Source organism: Protobothrops mucrosquamatus, unplaced genomic scaffold, assembly GCF_001527695.2.
Source record: "Protobothrops mucrosquamatus isolate PMUCROS unplaced genomic scaffold, P.Mucros_1.0 scaffold1737, whole genome shotgun sequence".
Taxonomy (NCBI): Eukaryota; Metazoa; Chordata; class Lepidosauria; order Squamata; family Viperidae; genus Protobothrops; species Protobothrops mucrosquamatus.
Window position 1 is genome coordinate 133,271 of NW_015387883.1, and position 19,917 is coordinate 153,187.

Genomic DNA, 19,917 nt, shown 5'->3' on the forward strand with positions numbered 1-19,917 from the left:
TCCAGGAGGACTCCCAAGTTGCGTGCCTTCTCTGAGGGGGCCAGAGTTTCGCCCCCTATAGTCAGCGATGGGATCAGCTGACTATGCCGAGGCGCTGGCATCCACAGCCACTCGGTCTTGGAAGGGTTGAGTCTGAGTCTGTTCCTCCCCATCCAGACCCTTACGGCCTCCAGGCAACGGGCCATCACGTCAAGGGCATTTTTGTAAGAAAGGGAAGGTTGCTGATCCCTCTTCGACAGGTGGGCAACTGTGACCCCTTTACGACCTGTGGACTTCAACTCTGCTTCAACTCTGAACTCTACTGTGCTTGGGAATTCTGGGAGTTGGTCCAGAGGTCATAAAGGGGCCACAGTTGCCCACCCCTGTTTTTCAAGATTCTTTTTCTGACATGGCTTCCACAAGGGATGACTTCAAATCAAACCCCGATTGCTAAATTTGCAAGAAATTCTAAAGTTATGCAAGTAGTCCTCAATTTATGACCACAATTGGGACTGGAATTTTGGTTGCTAAGCGATGCATTCATTAAGTGAGTCATCACTGACCAAACCTAATTTTCCATTCAGTTTCACTGGGGTTGTTTAGTTGTTAGGAGAATAGAGTAGAGTAGAGTAGATTAGAGTAGAGTAGAGTAGAATAGAGCTGGAAGGGAAGGTCGCAAAAGGGGGTCACGTGACCCTGGGACACTGCGACCATCATAAATACGAACCAGTTGGCAAGCATCTGAATTTTGACCACATGACCATGGGGATGCTGCAATGATCGTAAGTGTGAAAAACGGTCATAAGTCCCTTTTTTCAGTGCTGTTGTAATTTGAACGGTCACTAAATGAATGGATTTAAGTCAAGGACAACCTGTACCATAGGAAGCACTTAGAAATTCAGCCACTGTCTCAGAAGGGCCACTTCCCACTGGTTGAATTAACCATGGTTTATCCAATTAATCCTATTTGCAGGAGAAACTGGATTCCTTTGTCCAAGGGTGTGGTTGGTTCTTTATGGTTCAATGGTTGGGTGAATTCAATCCTTGTCTCATCACTTTGGCTGAAACCTCTCTGAGGCACTCATGACGAGTTGACTGGGAGGGGGTCTCTCCTTCTGCCCTCCCCTTCCAGGTGTGTCCAAGGTGGCACCACAGCCATTCCAGGTGCCTTTGGATGTGGGAAGACGGTCATCTCCCAGTCTCTGTCCAAGTACTCCAACAGTGATGTCATCATCTACGTGGGATGCGGAGAGCGCGGGAACGAAATGTCGGAGGTGCTCAGGGACTTTCCCGAGGTGAGGATGGCAAGGACACCAGCCAGAACCACTGTTGCTCTTCATCTGGGTGCAAAGATCTGGAGGACCCCCTTTTCCTTGATGGCAATGGTGGATAATGATCTGGAAGGAAATGGGAAGATGTGAAGTATTAGTACCGCTTTATAAAGCCCTAGTGAGGCCACACCTGGAATACTGCAGCCAATTTTGGTCACCATATCACAAAAAAGATGTTGAGACTTTGGAAAAAGTGCAGAGAAGAGCAACTAAGATGATCCAAGGCCTGGAGGCTAAAATATACGAAGAATGGCTGCGGGACTTGGGTTTGGCCAGTCTAGAGAAAAGAAGGACTAGGGGAGACATGATAGCAATTATTCCAATATTTGAGGGGCTGCCACAAGGCAGAGGGGGTCAAATTATTCTCCAAAGCACAAGAGGGAAGGACGAGAAACAATGGTTGGAAACTGACCAAAGAGAAAAGCAACCTGGAATTAAGGAGAAACTTCATAACAGTGAGGACAATTAACCAGTGGAACAGCTTGCAACCAGAAATCGTGCGTGCTCCATCACTGGATGTCTTTAAGAAGAGACTGGACAGCCATTTGTCTGAAATGGTAAAGGTTCTCCTGCTTGAGCAGGGGGCTGGACTAGAAGACCTCCAAGATCCCTTCCAGCTCCTATTCTATTCTATTCTATTCTATTCTATTCTATTCTATTCTATTCTATTCTATTCTATTCTATTCTATTCCTAGATCAGCTTCAAAAATCATACAGAATCAAGATAATGTGGTATTTTAAAATAACATTTTATAATGCCTTGATAAGGCCACACTTGGAATATTGCGTCCAGTTTTGGTCACCACAATGTAAAAAAGACATTGAGACTCTGGGAAGAGTGCAGAGCAACAAAGATGATTAGGGGCCTGGAAGCTAGAATCTATGAAGAACGATTGCAGGAAATGGATATGTCTAGTTTAATGAAGAGAAGGACTGGGGGGGGGGGACATGATAACTGACTGCCACTACTTGAGAGGCTGGCACAAAGAAGAAGAGGGTGTCTACCTCTTCTCCAAAGGCAAGACAAAAAACAACAGATGGAAACTAATCAAGAAGAGAATCAACCTGGAACTAAGGAGGAATTTCTGACAGTGAGAACAATTAATCAGTGGAACTACCTGCCTCCAGAAGCTGTGAATGCTCCAACACTGGAAATTTTTAAGAAGAGACTGGACAACAATTTGTCTGAAATGCTATAGGTTTCCTGCCTCAGTCTGTTAGTCTGTTATAATTATTTTTGTCTTTAGGAAAGATACGCAAAGTATTTGGAGACCAGAATGTCATGATCCCAATTTTTATTTGTGATCATCCTAGGGACAGCATATAAATCCATAATAGATGGACTTCAACTCCCAGAATATTTTTTCCCCAGAATATCCCACCCCCTGCTTCAATTTTGGAAAGTTAGCTCAGAAAGTTTCTCAATCCCTGCATCTTTAAATGGGTGGACTTCAGCTCCCAGAGTTCCCTTCAACTTCCCAGAGTTGCAGGGAATGCTGGCTAGGGAATTCTGGGAGTTGAAGTCCACATGTCTTAAAATGGCTCAGGCTGAGAAATACTGCAGTAAGCCACGGTGCTCCTCAAGGCTTTCTTTGGCCCTACCTCCCTTTACTCCCCCCCCCATCCCAATCTCTCCCCCATTTCCCATGATTCTGCTCTCACCCTCTTAGCTCACCATGGAAGTAGATGGGAAGACGGAGACCATCATGAAGAGGACCTCGCTGGTGGCCAATACATCCAACATGCCCGTGGCTGCTCGGGAAGCCTCCATTTACACCGGTGAGGGGCTTTTTCATGCCACCCCCCATTCTCCCCCCCCCCTGAGAACCACAGCCACAGCCACAATAAGGGCTTCCAAAGCAATTTTTATAATTTAAAAATTAAATGACTTAAGAACTGCATTGTTTTTGCTAAAAGATTCTCTTTGGATCAGAGTTGGTACCCCACAGATGCCCCACTGCTAAACCCTAAAGCCAGATTAAGAAAGCAAAACGGTGGTTAAGGCTGAATTCCCACAGTGAATTATAGAGAGTCCCTGAGTTGCACCCATTCGTTCAGTGGCCGTTCAGTGTTTATGGTGGCACTGAAAAAAATGGCTTACTTACCCCCGCAACTGGGGCCAGAATTTCTGTTGTTAAGCAAGGGGGTTGTTAAGTGGGTCAGGCCCAATTTTACGGCCTTTTTTCCATGGTTATTAAGCAAATCACTCCACTTGTTCTGCAAACCCTCAATTTACTTCGCTTGTCGGAAGCTGCCTGGGAAGCTGCAAATGGCGATCAGGTGATCCTGGGACATTACAACTCTCCTAAATCTGGGCCTGAATTTTGATCATGCGGCCGCAGGCATGGTGTGTCGGTCGCAGGTGTGAGGACCGGTCGCGACTTTTTTCAGTGCTGTTGTAACCATGAACAGTCATTAAATGAATGTTTGTATGTCAAGGACTATTTGTATCACTCCGAAATTTTCAGGTGATTAATATTCCTGCCCAAATATCAATAACTTTTTCAGCCAAGGATAGCCAGATGCCGCTGTCAAGACGGCCAATGTCACAAAGGGAGCAAGTGGTCTCCCTTTCCAGGATTTGCACTCATGTCTCTTTTGATAAAATCACAGCACACAAAGGTAGGAAGGGACAAACAAAGCCTCTTTAATTTGTTTTGGAAACTTCCTGTAATCCTTTCTTTCTTTTTTCCCCCTTCCTCTTTTTCTCTCCCCAGGAATCACCCTCTCGGAATATTTCCGGGACATGGGATACCACGTTAGCATGATGGCTGATTCCACCTCCCGCTGGGCGGAAGCCCTTCGCGAGATTTCTGGACGTTTGGCTGAAATGCCTGCAGGTTGATTTTTCTTACTTTTCTTTGATTTCTTAATCAGTATTTCTCAACCATGGCTGATATTTGGGCATAATAGCAAAGTTGAAAGGGACCTTGGAGGTCATCTAGACCAACCCCCTGTTATACCATCACAGACAAATAGCTGTCAAGTCTCTTGTTTGAAAATCTCCAGTGTTGGAGCACCCACAACTTCTGGAGGGAAGCCGTTCCACTGGTTAATTGTTCCTCACTGTCAGGAAGTTCTTCCTTAATTCCAGGTTGCTTCTCTCCTTGATTAGTTTCCATCCGTTGCTTCTCGTCCTGCCCTCTGGTGCTTTGGAGAATAGCTTGACCCCCCTCTTCTTTGTGGCAGCCCCTCAAATATTGGAAGGCTGCTATCATATCACTCCTAATCGTTCTTTTCAATAGCTAGGCCAGAGGACTCCAGACTTGGCAACTTTAATTCCCCATGCTGGCTGGGGAATTCTGGGAGTTGAAGTCCACAAGCCTTAAAGTTGCCAAGGTTGGAGACCCCTGGACTAAATATACCCAGTTCCTGGCCTTCCCTTTGAACACATGGGGGATACTGGGAGTTGAAATCCACATATCTTAAAGATGCTGAGATAGAGAAACATTGATCTAGGTTTCCAAGATGCAATGGGGGATTCTGGGAGTCAAAGTCCACCAGTCTTAAAGTCGTCCAGGTTGAGAACCCCATTCAGAAGAAATGGATCTTTCTGCGTCTTCATTCCCTTCTCAACTTTCACAATTTTTTCCAAGCCACGAGAGATGAACACTCTCTTTTTCTTTGCAGACAGTGGGTACCCGGCCTACCTGGGCGCCCGCTTGGCGTCCTTCTACGAACGGGCCGGCCGGGTCAAGTGCCTGGGCAGTCCCGAGCGAGAGGGCAGCGTCAGCATCGTTGGCGCGTAAGTTGCCAGATTCCCTTTCCTGTCTCTTGCTGGAGGGAGGCTGTGCAAAAACCACGTCAACAGCAGCCTTTATAGGAAAGCTTTCTGAGCCATTAAAGATCTTTTAACATCAGATCTCTTTATTTTGCAAGCCAATCATGGGCTTTGTAGAAATCTGTCAATGTTTTCATCAAGACCTTGATTGCTGGTGACGGGAAAGCTTTGTAAACAAACTTCAGCTGTTCGTGGGAGGAGAAATCACCTCTGGCTGAACTGAGGTGTGCAAATATTTGAGATTTATGCGTTTGACCAGCTTTCCTGTGCCTGTTTCTTGTAGGGTGTCCCCTCCTGGTGGGGATTTCTCAGATCCAGTGACCTCTGCAACCCTGGGGATTGTCCAGGTGAGTAGTGTTTCACTGCTTCCGCATCCTTAGCGCTCACTGGAACACCCAACCCCTTTCCTGGACCAGCAATCCCACAGCAAACAAATCCACGCTCTCCTGTCTTGACTGCTGCAATGCTCTCTACATGGGGCTGCCCTTGGAGAGTATCCGGAAGCTTCAATCAGTTCAAAATGCAGTGGCCCGCATGGTTTTTTGCAAGTCTAGAATTGCACACATGTCACCTCTCTTGCGGGAGCTGCGCTGGCTGCTGATTCGCTTCCGGGTCCAATTCAAGGTGCTGCTTGTCACCTTCAAAGCCCTCCATGACTTAAGGCCAGGTTAGAGTTGAAAGACCGTCTTTTCTCAGTCACCCACCAGAGTGGGGAGACAGGGGATGTTACGAGTCCCCTCCCTTTAGGAGGCCCTACTGGTGGGACCCAGAAGAAGGACCTTCTCCATGGTGGTTCCCTCCCTGTGGAACGTCATCCTTGTGGAGATAAGACAGGCCCCCATCTTGACTCTGTTTTGAAAGGCCCTAAAAACATGGTTCTGCCAGCAGGCCTGGGAGCCAGGGGGATACAGAGCCCACCAAGTGGCGGGTTTGATGGTTGTCACCGGGGGGGTTATCAGGGTTTTTTGTATTCGGGGTTTTACTTTTGTAAGCTGTCTGAAGTCACTGTGAATGATTTGGGCAGCCATATAATAACAGTAGCATTTAGACTTATACACTGCTCCATAGCACTTTACGGCCCTCTCTGAGCAGTTTACAAAGGTCAGCATGTTGCCCCCCTCCTCAACACTCTGGGTCCTCATTTTACTGACCTCAGAAGGATGGAAGGCTGAGTCAACCTTGAGCTGGTCAGGATCGAACTTCTGACAGTGGACAGAGTCAGCCTGCAGTAACTGCACTTTAATCACTGCACCACCACCACAGCTCCTATATAAAATTTCAAAATAAAATAATGTAATATAAAATAAAATAAACAATAAAATTAAAATAAGATGATAAATAAAATAAAATGATAAAATAAAATAAAATATAAAATAAAATAATAAAATAAAATAAAATAAAATTTGCGTCAGATTTTCCTTTCTGCCCCAAACCCAGGTCTTCTGGGGCCTGGACAAGAAGCTGGCTCAGCGGAAGCATTTCCCCTCCGTGAACTGGCTGATCAGCTACAGCAAATACACGCGGGCCCTGGACGAGCACTACGAGAGGCTCTTCCCGGAATTCATCTCCCTGCGGACCAAGGCCAAGGAGATCCTGCAGGAGGAGGAGGACCTGGCTGAGATTGTCCAGCTGGTGGGAAAGGTAGGATGCGTGTCAATCATAGAATACCGTAAAAGGGACCTTGGAGGTCTTCTATCTAGTCCACCCCCTACTTAAGTGGGAGACAAATAAAGAGAAAACAATACTGTAATCAAGGATCCGCCAAGGAGAAAACCACATCCCACCAACATTTTTAGGTGCTCCTGCTGCTGCTCCTCCTCCCTACAAACCCCATTCCCTTCTAGCACTGATGATGTTACCTAGTTGGGTAATGAAACATCTGCAAGAAAACCACCAAGCTCAGAGCACCAGGAGCCTACAGTCCTCCTCCTCCTCCTCCTCCTCCTCCTCTCCACAAAACCCCCTCCCTTCCAGCACTGATGATGTTACCTAGTTCGGTTTTGAAACATCTGCAAGAAAACCACTTAGCTCAGAGAGCACCAAGGACTCCAGAGTTTTCACCCCAAGCTACAAATTTTCTCCTCTGAAGGTGAACCTTCCTGAGGCAGAGCCCAAAGTTTGCCTTCCCTTGTGCCTTCCTTTGTTCTGGTGCTCTTTCCACACATACACACCCTCTCTTCAATTTTGCATTGCTCAGGCATCTCTGGCTGAAACCGACAAGATCACCCTGGAGGTAGCCAAGCTGATCAAAGACGACTTTTTGCAGCAAAATGGCTACTCTTCCTACGACAGGTAATGCGAGGGCTGCTCACAACCTCACAACTTCACAGCTCAATCCTTCCCTACAGGGCAGATCTCCTCAAGGACGCTTGTGAAGTCCGCGGGGCCCTCTTTGGGTTTCAGTGCAGCCCTGGGGCACTCCCTGCAGCGAGCCACAAACTGCATGGCTGTGTGTCATTGTTAGGACGGGTAGTCGTCAACGTACGACCACGATTGAACCCCAGATTTCTGTTGCTAAGTGAGAGATTTGTTGAGTGAATTTTGCCCCGTTTTGCAATCTTCCTTGTACCAGTTATTAAATGAATCACTGCAGTTGTTAAGTTAGCAACATGGTTGTTAAGTGAATCTGGCTTCCCCGTTGACTTTGCTTGTCAGAAGGTCACAAAAGGGGATCACATGACCCCGGGACACTCCGACCGTCATAAGTACATGCCAGTTGCCAAGCGTCCAAATTTTGATCACGTGACCCTGGGGATGCTGTAATGGTCATTACGTGAAAAATGGTCATAAGTCAGTTTTTTCAGTGCCATTGTATCTACAAATGGTCACTAAACGAACTGTTGTAAGTCAAGGACTACCTGTATCTATTTATGAAACAAATGTATATGGCTGCCCAGTTCACAAACAGGTGACCTCAGGTTCCTGACAACATTAAAAGTCGCAGCATAAAACTCCATTAACCTCCCCCCTCCGGCTGTGGCAGCAGCCTCCCCCCCCAGTCAGATCAACCACTTTATCGGCGCCATCTGCATTCGGGGTCCCTAGGACCACGGACGAAAACGCAGCTTTAGGCCCTTTTGGGAAACCGACGTGATGGGGGCCACCTCCAAACCTCTGGAGGAATGATGCTCCATAGAGAAGGGGCCACCACCGAGAAGGCCCTTTTTGGTGGCTCCACAGATAGACATCCCTGATCGATGGGACCCCCAAAATTCCCTGACTTCCCATCCTGGTGGGCCAGGTATATAATCTTTAATAAATTGAGAGGGTCTATCTACTCTCCCTCCCCCTTGGAATTTTTCTTCACCTTCTCTTTTCTGTAGGAAAACAATACAAGAGAAAAATCTGATTTCCCCCCCCCTCCCTGGAGAGCTGAGGAGGATGTTCCGGGGGCAGTGAGTGTCCCAGAGCTCTCCGAGGAAGGGCCAGGTGGGCTGAGTGTGCTAGGATCTGTTGGGTCTTTGCTGCTTCAGGTTCTGCCCTTTCTACAAGACAGTGGGCATGCTGCAGAACATGATCGGTTTTTATGAGCTGGCCCGCCATGCCGTGGAGTCGACAGCCCAATCTGAGCACAAGATCACCTGGGCCATCATACGGGAGAACCTGGCCGACATCATGTACAAGCTCAGCTCCATGAAGTTCCAGGTGAGGGGGAGGGAGAGGTTCAACCCAGAACTAAGGGGGAATTTCCTGATAGCGAGAATAATTAATCACAGCAATATTTGAACAACACACTAAAAGGACCTTTTTTTATTTCCCCCTGCATCCCAACCAAGAGACTTGCCTTCAGAAGTTGCGGGGGCTCCATCACTGCAGGTTTTCAAGAGATTGGACAGCCATTTGTCCAGGATGGTAGAGGGTCTCTTGCTTGGGCAGGGGGTTGGACTAGAAGACCTCCAAAGTCCCTCCCCTCCCTATGATTCTATGAGATGGATTGATGGATGGATGGATGGATGGATGGATGGATGGATGGATGGATGGATGGATAGATAGATAGATAGATAGATAGATAGATAGATAGATAGATAGATAGATAGATAGATAGATAGATAGATAGATAGATAGATAGATGATAGATAGATATCAGCCTTTCTCTCAGAGTGGTGGTGCTCCATCATGAGGTTTTGAAGAAGAGACTGGACAGCCATTTGGCATGCAATAAGGTGTCCTGCTTGAGCAGGGGCTGGACTGGAAGACCTCAAAGGTCCCTTCCAGCCCTCTGATTTGATGTTCTAAACATTAACAGGGATGTAGTTAATCTAATTAGCTAAGCTAATCAAATCACAAGATGAGAGGCATATAAATGTGATGGATGGATGGATCGATGGATAAATAGATCTGGATAGGTGCTAGATAGATCACCATAGATGACGGTGAGAATGGGAGAGAGAGAGAGAGAGAGAGAGAGAGAGAGAGAGAGAGAGAGAGAGAGAGAGTAGAGGGTCTCTTGCTTGGGCAGGGGGTTGGACTAGAAGACCTCCGAGGCCCCTTCCAAATCTGTTATTCCGTATTCTGTGTAGGATCCAGGAAAGGATGGCGAGGCCAAGATAAAAGCCTGCTATGCCCAGCTGAATGAGGAGATGCAGAACGCCTTCCGTAACTTGGAGGACTGATCCTGGGAAAGGTTTCCCGTCAAACCTGCTTCGGAGCTTCTTCTTCCGGGCTGGATCTTTAAGGAGATGGTTGACTGCCTTCTGCAACGTTTGGGAGTTTGCACATTGCTAGCCAAAGTGTTCAAGGCCAATTGTTCTATTTTACTGATGCAGAATTCCAGGATTAGCACCTCTTGAATAAATCGTTTGATTTGTTTATTGTTCTTTATTTTTGCGTAATAACATAAGAGTGCCAGGGGAGGCCCTCCCTCCCTCCCTCCCTCCCTTCCTTCCTTCCTTCCTTCCTTCCTTCCTTCCTTCCTTCCTTCCTTCCTTCCTTCCCTTTCTCCCTTCCTCCCTTCCTTCCCTCCCTCCCTCCCTCCCTTAATTCCTCTCTCTCTTCCCAGCTTTTTCCTTTCTTTCCCTGTACCAGTTATGACAGTACTAAAAAATAGTCCTTAACCAGTATTGTGTTTTTTAAATCTTTCTTTCTTTCTNCTCCCTCCCTCCCTCCCTTCTCACTGCTTCCTTAAATACACCATGTATTTCATTTAATTTAAAAAATGCACCATGCACTTTTTAACTTCCAGCAGGAGGCATATCTCCCTGCTGATATTCCTATGGACAAAAGATTTAAAACAGGCCCAGCTGATTTCCAGCTCCAGAGAAAGAGAAACAGCCATTCCAGCAAAATTCCAAATTGGGTTAAAATAATGAGTGTTCTTGCTGTTAATCCTGTGCTGATTGGTTTTGGGGGGAAAAATAGAAAGAAATGGATCTTTCTGCCTTGGATGAAAGGTCCATCAACATCATAACTCATCTGAGTTGGACTCGGAAAAGCAGCAGGGATCCTGCTAGGACTGCTCTGGAAGTTGTTTGTATAGACAGAGAGAGAGAGATGCACACAAGCTTTATTTATTAAAGGTATATGCATATAAAGTTCATTAATAAATACAGGTAGTCCTCAACTTACAACAGTTCGTTTAATGATCATTTAAAGCTACAATGGCACCAGAAAATATGACTATTTTTCACAGTTGTGACCGCTGCAGCATCCCCGTAGTCACAGGATCAAAATTCGGACATTTGTGTCCCTGGGTCACGCAATCCCCTTTTGTGACCTGACCAGCAAAGTCAATGGGGGAAGCCAGATTCACTTAACAACTGTGTGACTAACTTAACAACTGCAGAGATTCGCTTAACAGCTGTGGCAAGAAAGATCGTAAAATGAAGCAAAACTCAGTTACCAATTTTCTCAAGCAACATAAATTTTGGGTTCGATTATGGATTTGCTTAACAGCTGTGGCACAAAAGGTCGTAAAATTGGGCACGACTCACTTAACGACCCCCTTACTTAGCAACAGAAATCCCGGTCCCAACTGTGGTCGTAAGTCAAGGACCCCCTTGCTTCTCCCGGTGGAAGGATCCCGCTGTGTCTCTGCAAGATCCATCCTTTGACCTCCTCCTCTTTCACCCAAAATGTGCCATTTTCCTGTCCTTTACTGTGGCTGGCCTGATGGGGTGCTGGGTGATTCCCTTCTCAGGGTGTGATGACCCAGGGCCCTGAACGGAGGCAAAGCAATTAGCTGGTCAGAATAATTGTCTTTGTAAGCACTGCCAACGTTCACCCAACAGCCCCCACCTATGCTGGCACAAGTTCAATAAAACAGTCAACGGAGTTCAACAGTTCTTTAAAGTAAAACAGATAACAAACGAAGTATGATCTTTCCAACGCCCATCTTGCCCTGTAATCTGCAAACTGCAAAACTGAGGACAGCAAGGGGAACTCAGCAGGAAACAAACTTGATCCAAGATACAAAGAGTCCAGGTACAAGAGCTCACATCACAAGAGTTCACGTTTGTTCCCGGCAAATGCCCCACCCCACAGCGTCTCCTTAAATGCCTACTCCCCAGGTGTGCCTTGTAAAGTAGGGCGTGACGCTCTCCTCCCGAGCAAGTGAGCCTGCCTCCGTTGTTCCCTCCTCCTCTCTGCTCTCCTTGCTCTGGGATTAGGTGGGGAGGGGCCTTGCTCCTCACCTGAGCTCTGCCTTTCCTGTTCCAAACTTGAAGGGCCCTGGCCTGCTTCAGCCTGTTCCTCCCCACAGTCCTCCGAAGCCACAGACACCCCCTCCTGGGCCTCAACAGGGAACTCCATGTCGTCCTCAGAGTCAGGCTCGGACGGAGGCATGACACAGGGTCTCTGTATGAACCAACATCCCATTGTCCCCCTTCCAACAAGCTTTGCAATTTAGAGGTGGAGTGGGCAAACCAGGAGCTGCACACAGGTAGCCCTCGACTTACGACCACAATTAAGCCCAAAATTTCTGTTGAAATTGAAATATTTGTTAAGTGAGTTTTGCCCCATTTTACGACTCTTCTTGTCATAGTTGTCAAGGGAACCGCTGCAGTCGATAAGTTAGTAATCAGGTTGTTAAGCGAATCTGGCTTCCCCACTGACTCTGCTTGTCGGAAGGACCCAAAAGGGGATCACGTGACCCCCCCAGGACACGGCGACCGTCATAAATACGAACCGGTTGCCAAGCGTCTGAATTTCGATCACGCGACCCTGGGGGATGCTGCAATGGTCATAACTGTGGAAAACAGTCCTGAATCCTTTTTTTCAGTGCCGCTGTAATTTTAAATGGTCATTAAACAAACCGTTGTAAGTTGAGGGCTGCCTGTATTTACGGATGAAGTTCATATGCATATAAATGTAATAAATAAATAAAATTTGTGTGCATCAGTCCTAAGTCCCTTTTTTCCAGTGCCATTGTAACTTTGAAATGAACTGTTTTAAGTCAAGGACTGCCTGTATTTCCAGGAGTGGATTTCATGGCCATGGTGTGTGTGTGTGTGTGTGTGTGTGTGTGTGTGTGTGTGTGTTTGTGTGAGTGACATGTCAGCTCTCAGCTCAGGGATGGGACCCGCAGTCCCGAACAATGCAATCTGTGATCTCTCTTAGGGATCAGGGGATTTGCTGGCTCCATTGACTCCGGCCGCGGTTCCATTTATTGTGCCTCCTGCATCAGCAAAACCCCGGGAGGAGAGAGGGGATGCTTGGCAACGGGTGGGTGCCAGAGGCTTCTGCCCCATTGTCGGCCATGTCACCTGGCTGACAATGTGCTGCACAAAGGGCTCTATAAAAGTGGCTGGCCCTCAGTGTTTTCGCCTGAAATTGGCTGCTGCTGCTGCTGCTGCTGTGGGCGAAAGGCGCATGGAAGAGAAAGCCAGAGGCATCGGGGGGGACTCGAGCACTCGTAACGGGCTTCTATCTCGGACCATGGTTGGTCCCTTGATCGGCTACTGAAGGTAAGTGAGAGAAAGGGAGACTTGGGCGGAAATCGGGAAGGCTTCGCTCACACCAAGGGGGCTTCATGTTGCTCTAAGCCATCATTGTATTATAAACTACGACACTCTAAGCCGGGGTCTCCAACCTTGGCAACTTTAAGATCTGTGGACTTCAACTCCCAGAATTCCCCAGCCAATTGTGCTGGCTGGGGAATTCTGGGAGTTGAAGTCCACAGGCTTTAAAGTTGCCACGGTTGGAGACCCCGGCTCTAAGCTAAAACCAAGCAAGCCACTTAGATCAGGGCTTCCCAAACCTTTTCCTTCGTTACCCCCAAACTGCTGATCAGAAAGTTCTCCTTTAAATCTCCAGATTGTGATTGGGTTTCTATAATTAACTAAAACACCCACTTTTGTCCAATTTTGGATCATTTACCCAAGTTTAGGAAGCACTGGCTTTAGAGTGATGTGTGAAACCGTATTTTTAGCACAAACCCCCCCGTCTGAATAAAGAAGTTTTTTAAGGCGGTGAGATGTTCAGAACAGGAACGTATCAATATACTCAGGGTTGAATTGTGGGGTCCTTGGTGCTTTCTGAGCTTGGGGGTTTTCTTACTTTTAGACCACTGAGTCTCCACCTTGGTAACTTGCAGATGTGTGGACTTTAACTCCCAGAATTCTTTGCTGGCTGGGGAATTCTGGAAGTTGAAGTCCACAGGTCTTCAAGTCGCCAAAATTGAGAAACACTATTTTGCACAATGGCGCTTTTCCAATTTTAAAGCTGGTCCAGTAAATTCCTCTGCACGAATTAGTTTCCACTTTTCATTTGGGTGATTTTTGTAGCCCTAGCAGGACAGCTGGGCGCATAAACCACTTAAACTAGACCATTAGATTAATCCATTGTTTAAATTTGCACCACATTGCACCACATATACTACCCCAAATGACTATGCTTGTGTGTTTTGTTAAAGCTCAAAAATCTCGCCAGAGTTAAAGTAAACCAACCTTAACACCTTGTCTTGAAAGCAACATTACAGGTAATACTGAACTTACAACAGTTCATTTAGTGACCATTCAAAGTTACAACGGCACTGAAAAAAAGGACTTATGACCATTTTTCATACTTACGACCATTGCAGCATCCCCAGGGTCACGTGATCAAAATCTGGATGCTTGGCAAATCTGGTTAATATTTACGACGGTCGCAGTGTCCCAGGGTCACGTGATCCCCTTTTGCCACCTTCTGACACGCAAAGTCGAGGGGGAAGTCATGTTGCTAACTTACTAACTGCAGTGATTCCCTTAAGAACGGTGGCAAGATAGGTCGTAAAATAAAGCAAAACTCACTTAACAAATGTTTCAATTAGCAACAGAAATTTTGGGCTAAATTGTGGTCGTACATCGAGGACTGCCTGTGCTTTGTTTTTAGAGTTGGGACCATTGGAGACAACGATGCAGCTTGATATTTCTCTCCCTGTCTTTGTATGTTTTCACTTGGCAGAACTTCTGTGACTGGGATACTGCATTAATTTAGAAAACCCTGTTCTCCCAAAGGTGAGGAAAATGTGATTATTGTTGTAACTGTGATGAGAGTGCGGCACTGTGAGAAACATTAACATCTGTGTAGGGTTCTGGTGCTCTTTGTGCAAAATTTGTTCTGGCAAAGAACAAGGGAGGGATTTCTCCCCGTGATCAGCAATTATTTGGATTGTGGATTGGGTGATGTGCAGTTTAAAAGTATCGTTAATCGGGGTGCTGGTTACCCAGGGGCTCAACCTCTATAACTTTAGGATAGGTAGACTTTGACTCCCAGAATCCCTTAGCCACTATTCTCTGCAACTCTGGCTAGTTGAAGAGAACTCTGGGAGCTGAAGTCCACATATCTTAAAGATACCGAGATTAAGAAACCCTGAGCTAGCTGTCCAGATGAAATGGGGGATTCTGGGAGTTGAAGTCCACAAACATCTTAAAGTTGCAGAGGTTGAGAAACCTCGAGCTAGCTGTCCAGATCAAATGGGGGATTCTGGGAGTTGAAGTCCACCCAGGAGGGGGGAATCCTGGGAGTCGAAGTTCACCCATCTTAAAGAACCTGAGGTTGAGAAACACTGAGTTAATTTGCCAGGATCTAAGGGGAATTCTGGGAATTGAAGTCCACACAAGGAGAAAAGGTCCATCTGGACCACTCTTTCCTAGCTTTTGATGAGCAGCAAAACCAAAGAACAGTGGTTGCCCCCACCCCATCAAAAATCAAGAGGAGAAAAAGAAAAAAATGATCTTGAGTGGGCTGATTTTTCCAGTTTGCAGAATTCCCCCCAGCCCTTTCTTCTTCCACAGGAGATCCTGTCGGAGCGTCAACACCACCAGGGTCCATGATGTTCGGTTGGATGGGAGGGGCCCTGCTGTGCGCCGTTTCCGGGCTGGTCCTCCTCATTGTTGCCACAGCGACGGACTTTTGGATGCAATACCGATACTCTGGCAGCCTCAGCAACCAAGGACTCTGGCGCTTCTGTGTGGGAAGCAAATGTCACCCGCACACCATCACCCTCGGTGAGGACACCAGGTTTGGGGGGCTGGAAAACAGGGGTGGTTTTCAATGCACCCTCCTAAGAGTCCCTTGGGCTGGCTTAGTGCAGGATTATCCAACCATAGCAACTTTAAGACCCGTGGACTTCAATTCCCAGAATTCCCCAGCCAGCATGTCTTAAAGCATGTCTTAAAGACTAGGGAATTCTGGGAGTTGAAGTCCACAAGTCTTAAAGTTGCCATGGTTGGACACCTCTGGTTTAGTGCATCCTCTGAGCATCTGTACAGGTAGTCCTTGGCTAACAACCCTTCATTTAGTGACTGTTCAAAGTTACAATGCTGAAAAAAGTGACTTAGGACCGATCCTCGCACCTACGACTATTGCACAGTTCCATGGTGATGTGATCAAAATTTGGGCACTTGTCAACCAGCAGTTATTTATTTGTTTGTTTATTTATTTATTTATTTAATTTGTATACCACCTTTATTACTTCTGCAATTACTCAAGGCAGTAAACAAATCCAACACACCTTCCTCCTCCTATTTTGCCAATAACAACAGCCCTGAGAGGTGGGTTAGGCTGAGGTGGGAGCCCAAATTCACCCAACTGGCTTTCATAATTAGGAGGGTACTAGAACTCTCTGTATCCCACTTTCTAGCCTGGTGTCTTCTCCATGTGGAGAAGACACCAGGCTAGAAAGTGGGAGACAGTGAGTTCTAGTCCCGTCTTAACCATGAAAGCTTGCAATGTCCTAGGATCACAGGATCACCATTTGCGATCTTTCAAGCTGGCTTGCCACCAGTAAAGTCAATGAAGGAAGGTGCATTTGGCTAATGACTACATGATTCAGTTAACAACTGCAGCGATTCATTTAACAAGCAAAGCAAAAACGATTGTGACCATCAGAACTCTGGAACCGGGTTGTGAGTAACTCTGGGAAGGACCATCATGACTTTGAACAGTTGTTCAAAGTGGCTGGCCGTTAAGAGAGGACCATCTGTGCTGACTTTCTTAGCTGGAAGCTAAGTGTTGTGTGAGAGAACCCACAGGCCTTGCTCTCCCCACACAGCTTTCTGGGATGCCACCCGAGCCTTCATGCTCATCTCCATCCTGTCCTCCTTCGCCGGGATCATCCTGGAGCTGATGACCTACTCTGGCACCAACCGCTTCTCCCGCAGTCGCTCTGCAGGGGTCACCCTCTTGATTGCAGGTAGGTGGGGCTGGCTGGGGAATTCTGGGAGTTGAAGTCCGCCCATCTTCAAGTTGCCAAGCTTGAGAAAGAGCGCTCTGTCCTGGGATGGCAAGCAGTGTACTTTTGAGCACCTAGAAATGAACAAGGTGATTACTAGAAGCCAACATGGGTTTGTCAAAAACAGATCATTCCAGACAAAACTTATTGCTTTCTTTGACAATTAGTGGATCAGCAAAATGCTGTGCAGATAGTATACTTGGACTTCAATAAGGCATTTGATAAAGTAGACCACAACCTACTTCTTGTGGGACAGAGAGTATCATCACAAGATGGATTTGCAACTGTGTGACTAACTGCACTCAACGAGCCATCCTTAATGGAACTACATCTACATGGAGGGAAGTAACCAGCGGGGTACCCCAAAGTTCTGTCTCGGGCCCAGTACTCTTCAACATCTTCATAAACTATTTAAATGAGAGGATAGAAGGGGAACCCATCAAATTTGCAGATGATGCCAAGCTGGCAGGAATAGAAGATAGAAGATTCAGAACAATTTTGACAAACTTGAACATGGGCAGGATCAGAAGTAATGGGTGGATACTAATCAAAGAGAGACCCAGCCTACAACTAAGGAGGAATTTCCTGACAGTGAGAACAATTAATCTTTGGATTAATTAATTAATCAGCTCCAGGAGTTGTGGGTGTTCCAACACTGGAAGTTTTTAAATAGAGACCGAACAGCCATTTGTCCAGGATGGTATATAGAGTCTCCTGCTTGACTAAGCGGTTGGGCTTAGTTGGACCTCCGAGGTCCCTTCAAACCCTCTTAGTCTATGTTCTATGTCCTAAGTCTAGTTTGATATTTCCCCCATATTTAGATCATGCATTTTGTTCCCAGGACTCTTCGCCTTGCTGGGCCTCTCCATCTACACCGGCGTGACCGTGAATTTCTACGGCAAGCGCTACGCTGACTGGCGCTTCTCCTGGTCGTATATTCTGGGCTGGATCGCTGTTCTCCTGACCTTCTCAGCAGGTATTGGTGCTCTGTGAGTGTGCAGTGAAGTTCCCCTCATCATTGTTCGGTTAGTAACACAGCTGTTAAGCGAAACTGGCTTCCCCCTTGACTTGGCTTGTCAGAAAGTCGTAAAAAGGGACCACGTGACCCCAGGACACTGCAACCGTCATAAATATGAATCAGTTGCCAAGTGTCTAAATTTTGATCACGTGACCCTGGGGATGCTGCAACAGTCATAAGGGTGAAAAACGGTCATAAGTCACTTTTTTGGTGCCATTGCAAATTCAAACGGTCCCTAAACGAATTGCTGGAAGGCGAGGACTACCTCTACTGTGTGCTGGCGCATGTGTTTGTGTTGGCTACAAACTGTGTCCTTGGGAACTCCACCGTTCACCACCTCTCTCCTTTCTCTCCCCAGCTCTCTTCCACTTCTGTGCTGTCCGCAGAAATTTGTCCACGGGTGGATCCGGCGGGACAAGTGGTTGACTCACCCTCCTTCCTCAAGTCCAATCCAGCCAGACTCCAACGCTCCCCCCGTGCAATCACGTGGCCCCCTCCTCCATGTTCTTCCTCCTCTGCCAGCTCCCCCCAGTGGGTTGGTTAATGCCGAGAGGCCAGTGTAGGTAGTCCTCGACTTACTCCACAATTAAGCCCAAAGTTTCTGTAGCCCAAGTGAAATATTTTGCCCCACTTTATGACCTTTCTTGTCACTGTTGTTAAGTGAATCATTGCAGTTGTTAAGTTAGTAACACGCTTGTTAAATGAATCTGGATTCCCCATTGACTTGGCTTGTCAGAAGGTCACAATAGGGGATCACACAACACTCCCCCCCCAGGACACTGTAACCGTCATCAATACGAGCCAGTTGCCAAGCGTCTGAATTTTGATCACGTGACAGGGGATGTTTCAATGGTCATAACTGTGAAAGTCACTTTTTTCAACTTTAAATGGTCACTAAACAAATTGTTGTAAGTCAAGGACTACCAGTACAAAGACTGAGGAAATGCAGCACAACTTTTTCACATTCACTTATTGCACAAAATCACAGTCCCCAGTCCATGAAGTGCAGTGGCCAGGTTCACACAGCAATTCAGGAAGGAAGGAACATCTGGATACACGCATCTTCTGGGACTGCTCAGCAAATTGAACCATAAACTAAGAGACTGGGTGGGTATGCGGTCACGCAACTCCACAAGACCCACAAAATGTTATTCCAGTTTAGAATATTGTCTCTACCGGATGAAGTATGTTGTGAGAATCCAACTGTGGGGCTGTGCAAATTCCCTGCCCTTCCTCCTAAGACTCTCTATCTGTTTTTTCAGTCATTCTTTGCATGTGCAAAGTTCCTTTTCCTTCTCCTTCACTCCAGAGAAGATGCTTTGGGTATGTAACAACGGGAAGACAATAAACAAGTACAATCCAGTGTATCATGCTTGTGTGTCAGTAGTATTGTTCTATTTGCTTAAAGGATGGCCAAATGCATAAGAGGGCAGAACGGTTGCAGGAGCTGGATGTGTCTAGTCTGGAGAAAAGAAGGACTGGGGGGGACATGATAGCAGTATTCCAGCATTTGAGGGGCTGCCCCAAAGAAGGGGGGGGGTCAACTTATTCTCCAAAACATCAGAAGGATGGGAAAGTACTAAACAAGAAGAGGAGCAATCTAGAACTAAGGAGAAACTTCCTAATGGTGAAAATAATCAGCCTAATGAAAAAGAGGACTAGGGGTGACATAGTGGCAGTATTCTGGTATTTGAAGGGTTCCTAAAAAGAAGAGGGAGTCAACCTATTCCCCAAAGCACCAGAAGGCAGGACAGGAAACAACGGCGGGAAACTAATCAAGGAGAGAAGCAACCTGGAACTAAGGAGAAATTTCCTGACAGTGAAAATAATTAACCAGTGGAACGACTTGCCTCCAGAACTCCTCCAAGGTCCCATGATTCTATGAGCTTGGACAGAGGGTGGATTAGATTAGAAGACCTCTAAGGTCCCTTCCAGTCTTGTGATTCTTTGATTCAGCGTGTGGTCCTCAATGGAACCACATCTACATGGAGGGAAGTGTGTAGTGGGGTGCCCCAAGGCTCTGTTCTGGGCCCAGTGCTCTTCAACATCTTCATCAACGATTTGGACAAGGGGATAGATGGGGAACTCATCAAATTTGCAGACGACACCAAGCTGGCAGGAATAGCCAACACTCCAGAAGACAGGCTTAAGATACAGA

At 46.7% G+C, this 19,917-nt stretch overlaps 2 protein-coding genes across 2 annotated transcripts in view; both read left to right on the forward strand.

Annotated features, from left to right (window-relative positions):
- Positions 1-9,882, forward strand: part of LOC107293815 (V-type proton ATPase catalytic subunit A-like) — a 17,031-nt gene extending 7,149 nt beyond the window's left edge. Inside the window, exons 6-14 of the mRNA XM_015823000.1 lie at positions 1,112-1,274; positions 2,981-3,089; positions 4,028-4,150; positions 4,941-5,055; positions 5,375-5,438; positions 6,529-6,732; positions 7,289-7,383; positions 8,565-8,736; positions 9,612-9,882. Of these exons, the coding sequence (XP_015678486.1) occupies positions 1,112-1,274; positions 2,981-3,089; positions 4,028-4,150; positions 4,941-5,055; positions 5,375-5,438; positions 6,529-6,732; positions 7,289-7,383; positions 8,565-8,736; positions 9,612-9,704 (1,138 nt within the window). The 3' untranslated portion in view covers positions 9,705-9,882. The remainder of the gene's footprint in view (positions 1-1,111; positions 1,275-2,980; positions 3,090-4,027; positions 4,151-4,940; positions 5,056-5,374; positions 5,439-6,528; positions 6,733-7,288; positions 7,384-8,564; positions 8,737-9,611) is intronic.
- A 5,455-nt stretch (positions 9,883-15,337) lies between these two features.
- Positions 15,338-19,917, forward strand: part of LOC107293809 (lens fiber membrane intrinsic protein-like) — a gene marked incomplete at its 3' end in the record, with an annotated part of 9,454 nt that continues 4,874 nt past the window's right edge. The window contains exons 1-3 of the mRNA XM_015822992.1: positions 15,338-15,515; positions 16,562-16,702; positions 17,583-17,717. Coding sequence (XP_015678478.1) covers positions 15,338-15,515; positions 16,562-16,702; positions 17,583-17,717 — 454 coding nt within the window. The remainder of the gene's footprint in view (positions 15,516-16,561; positions 16,703-17,582; positions 17,718-19,917) is intronic.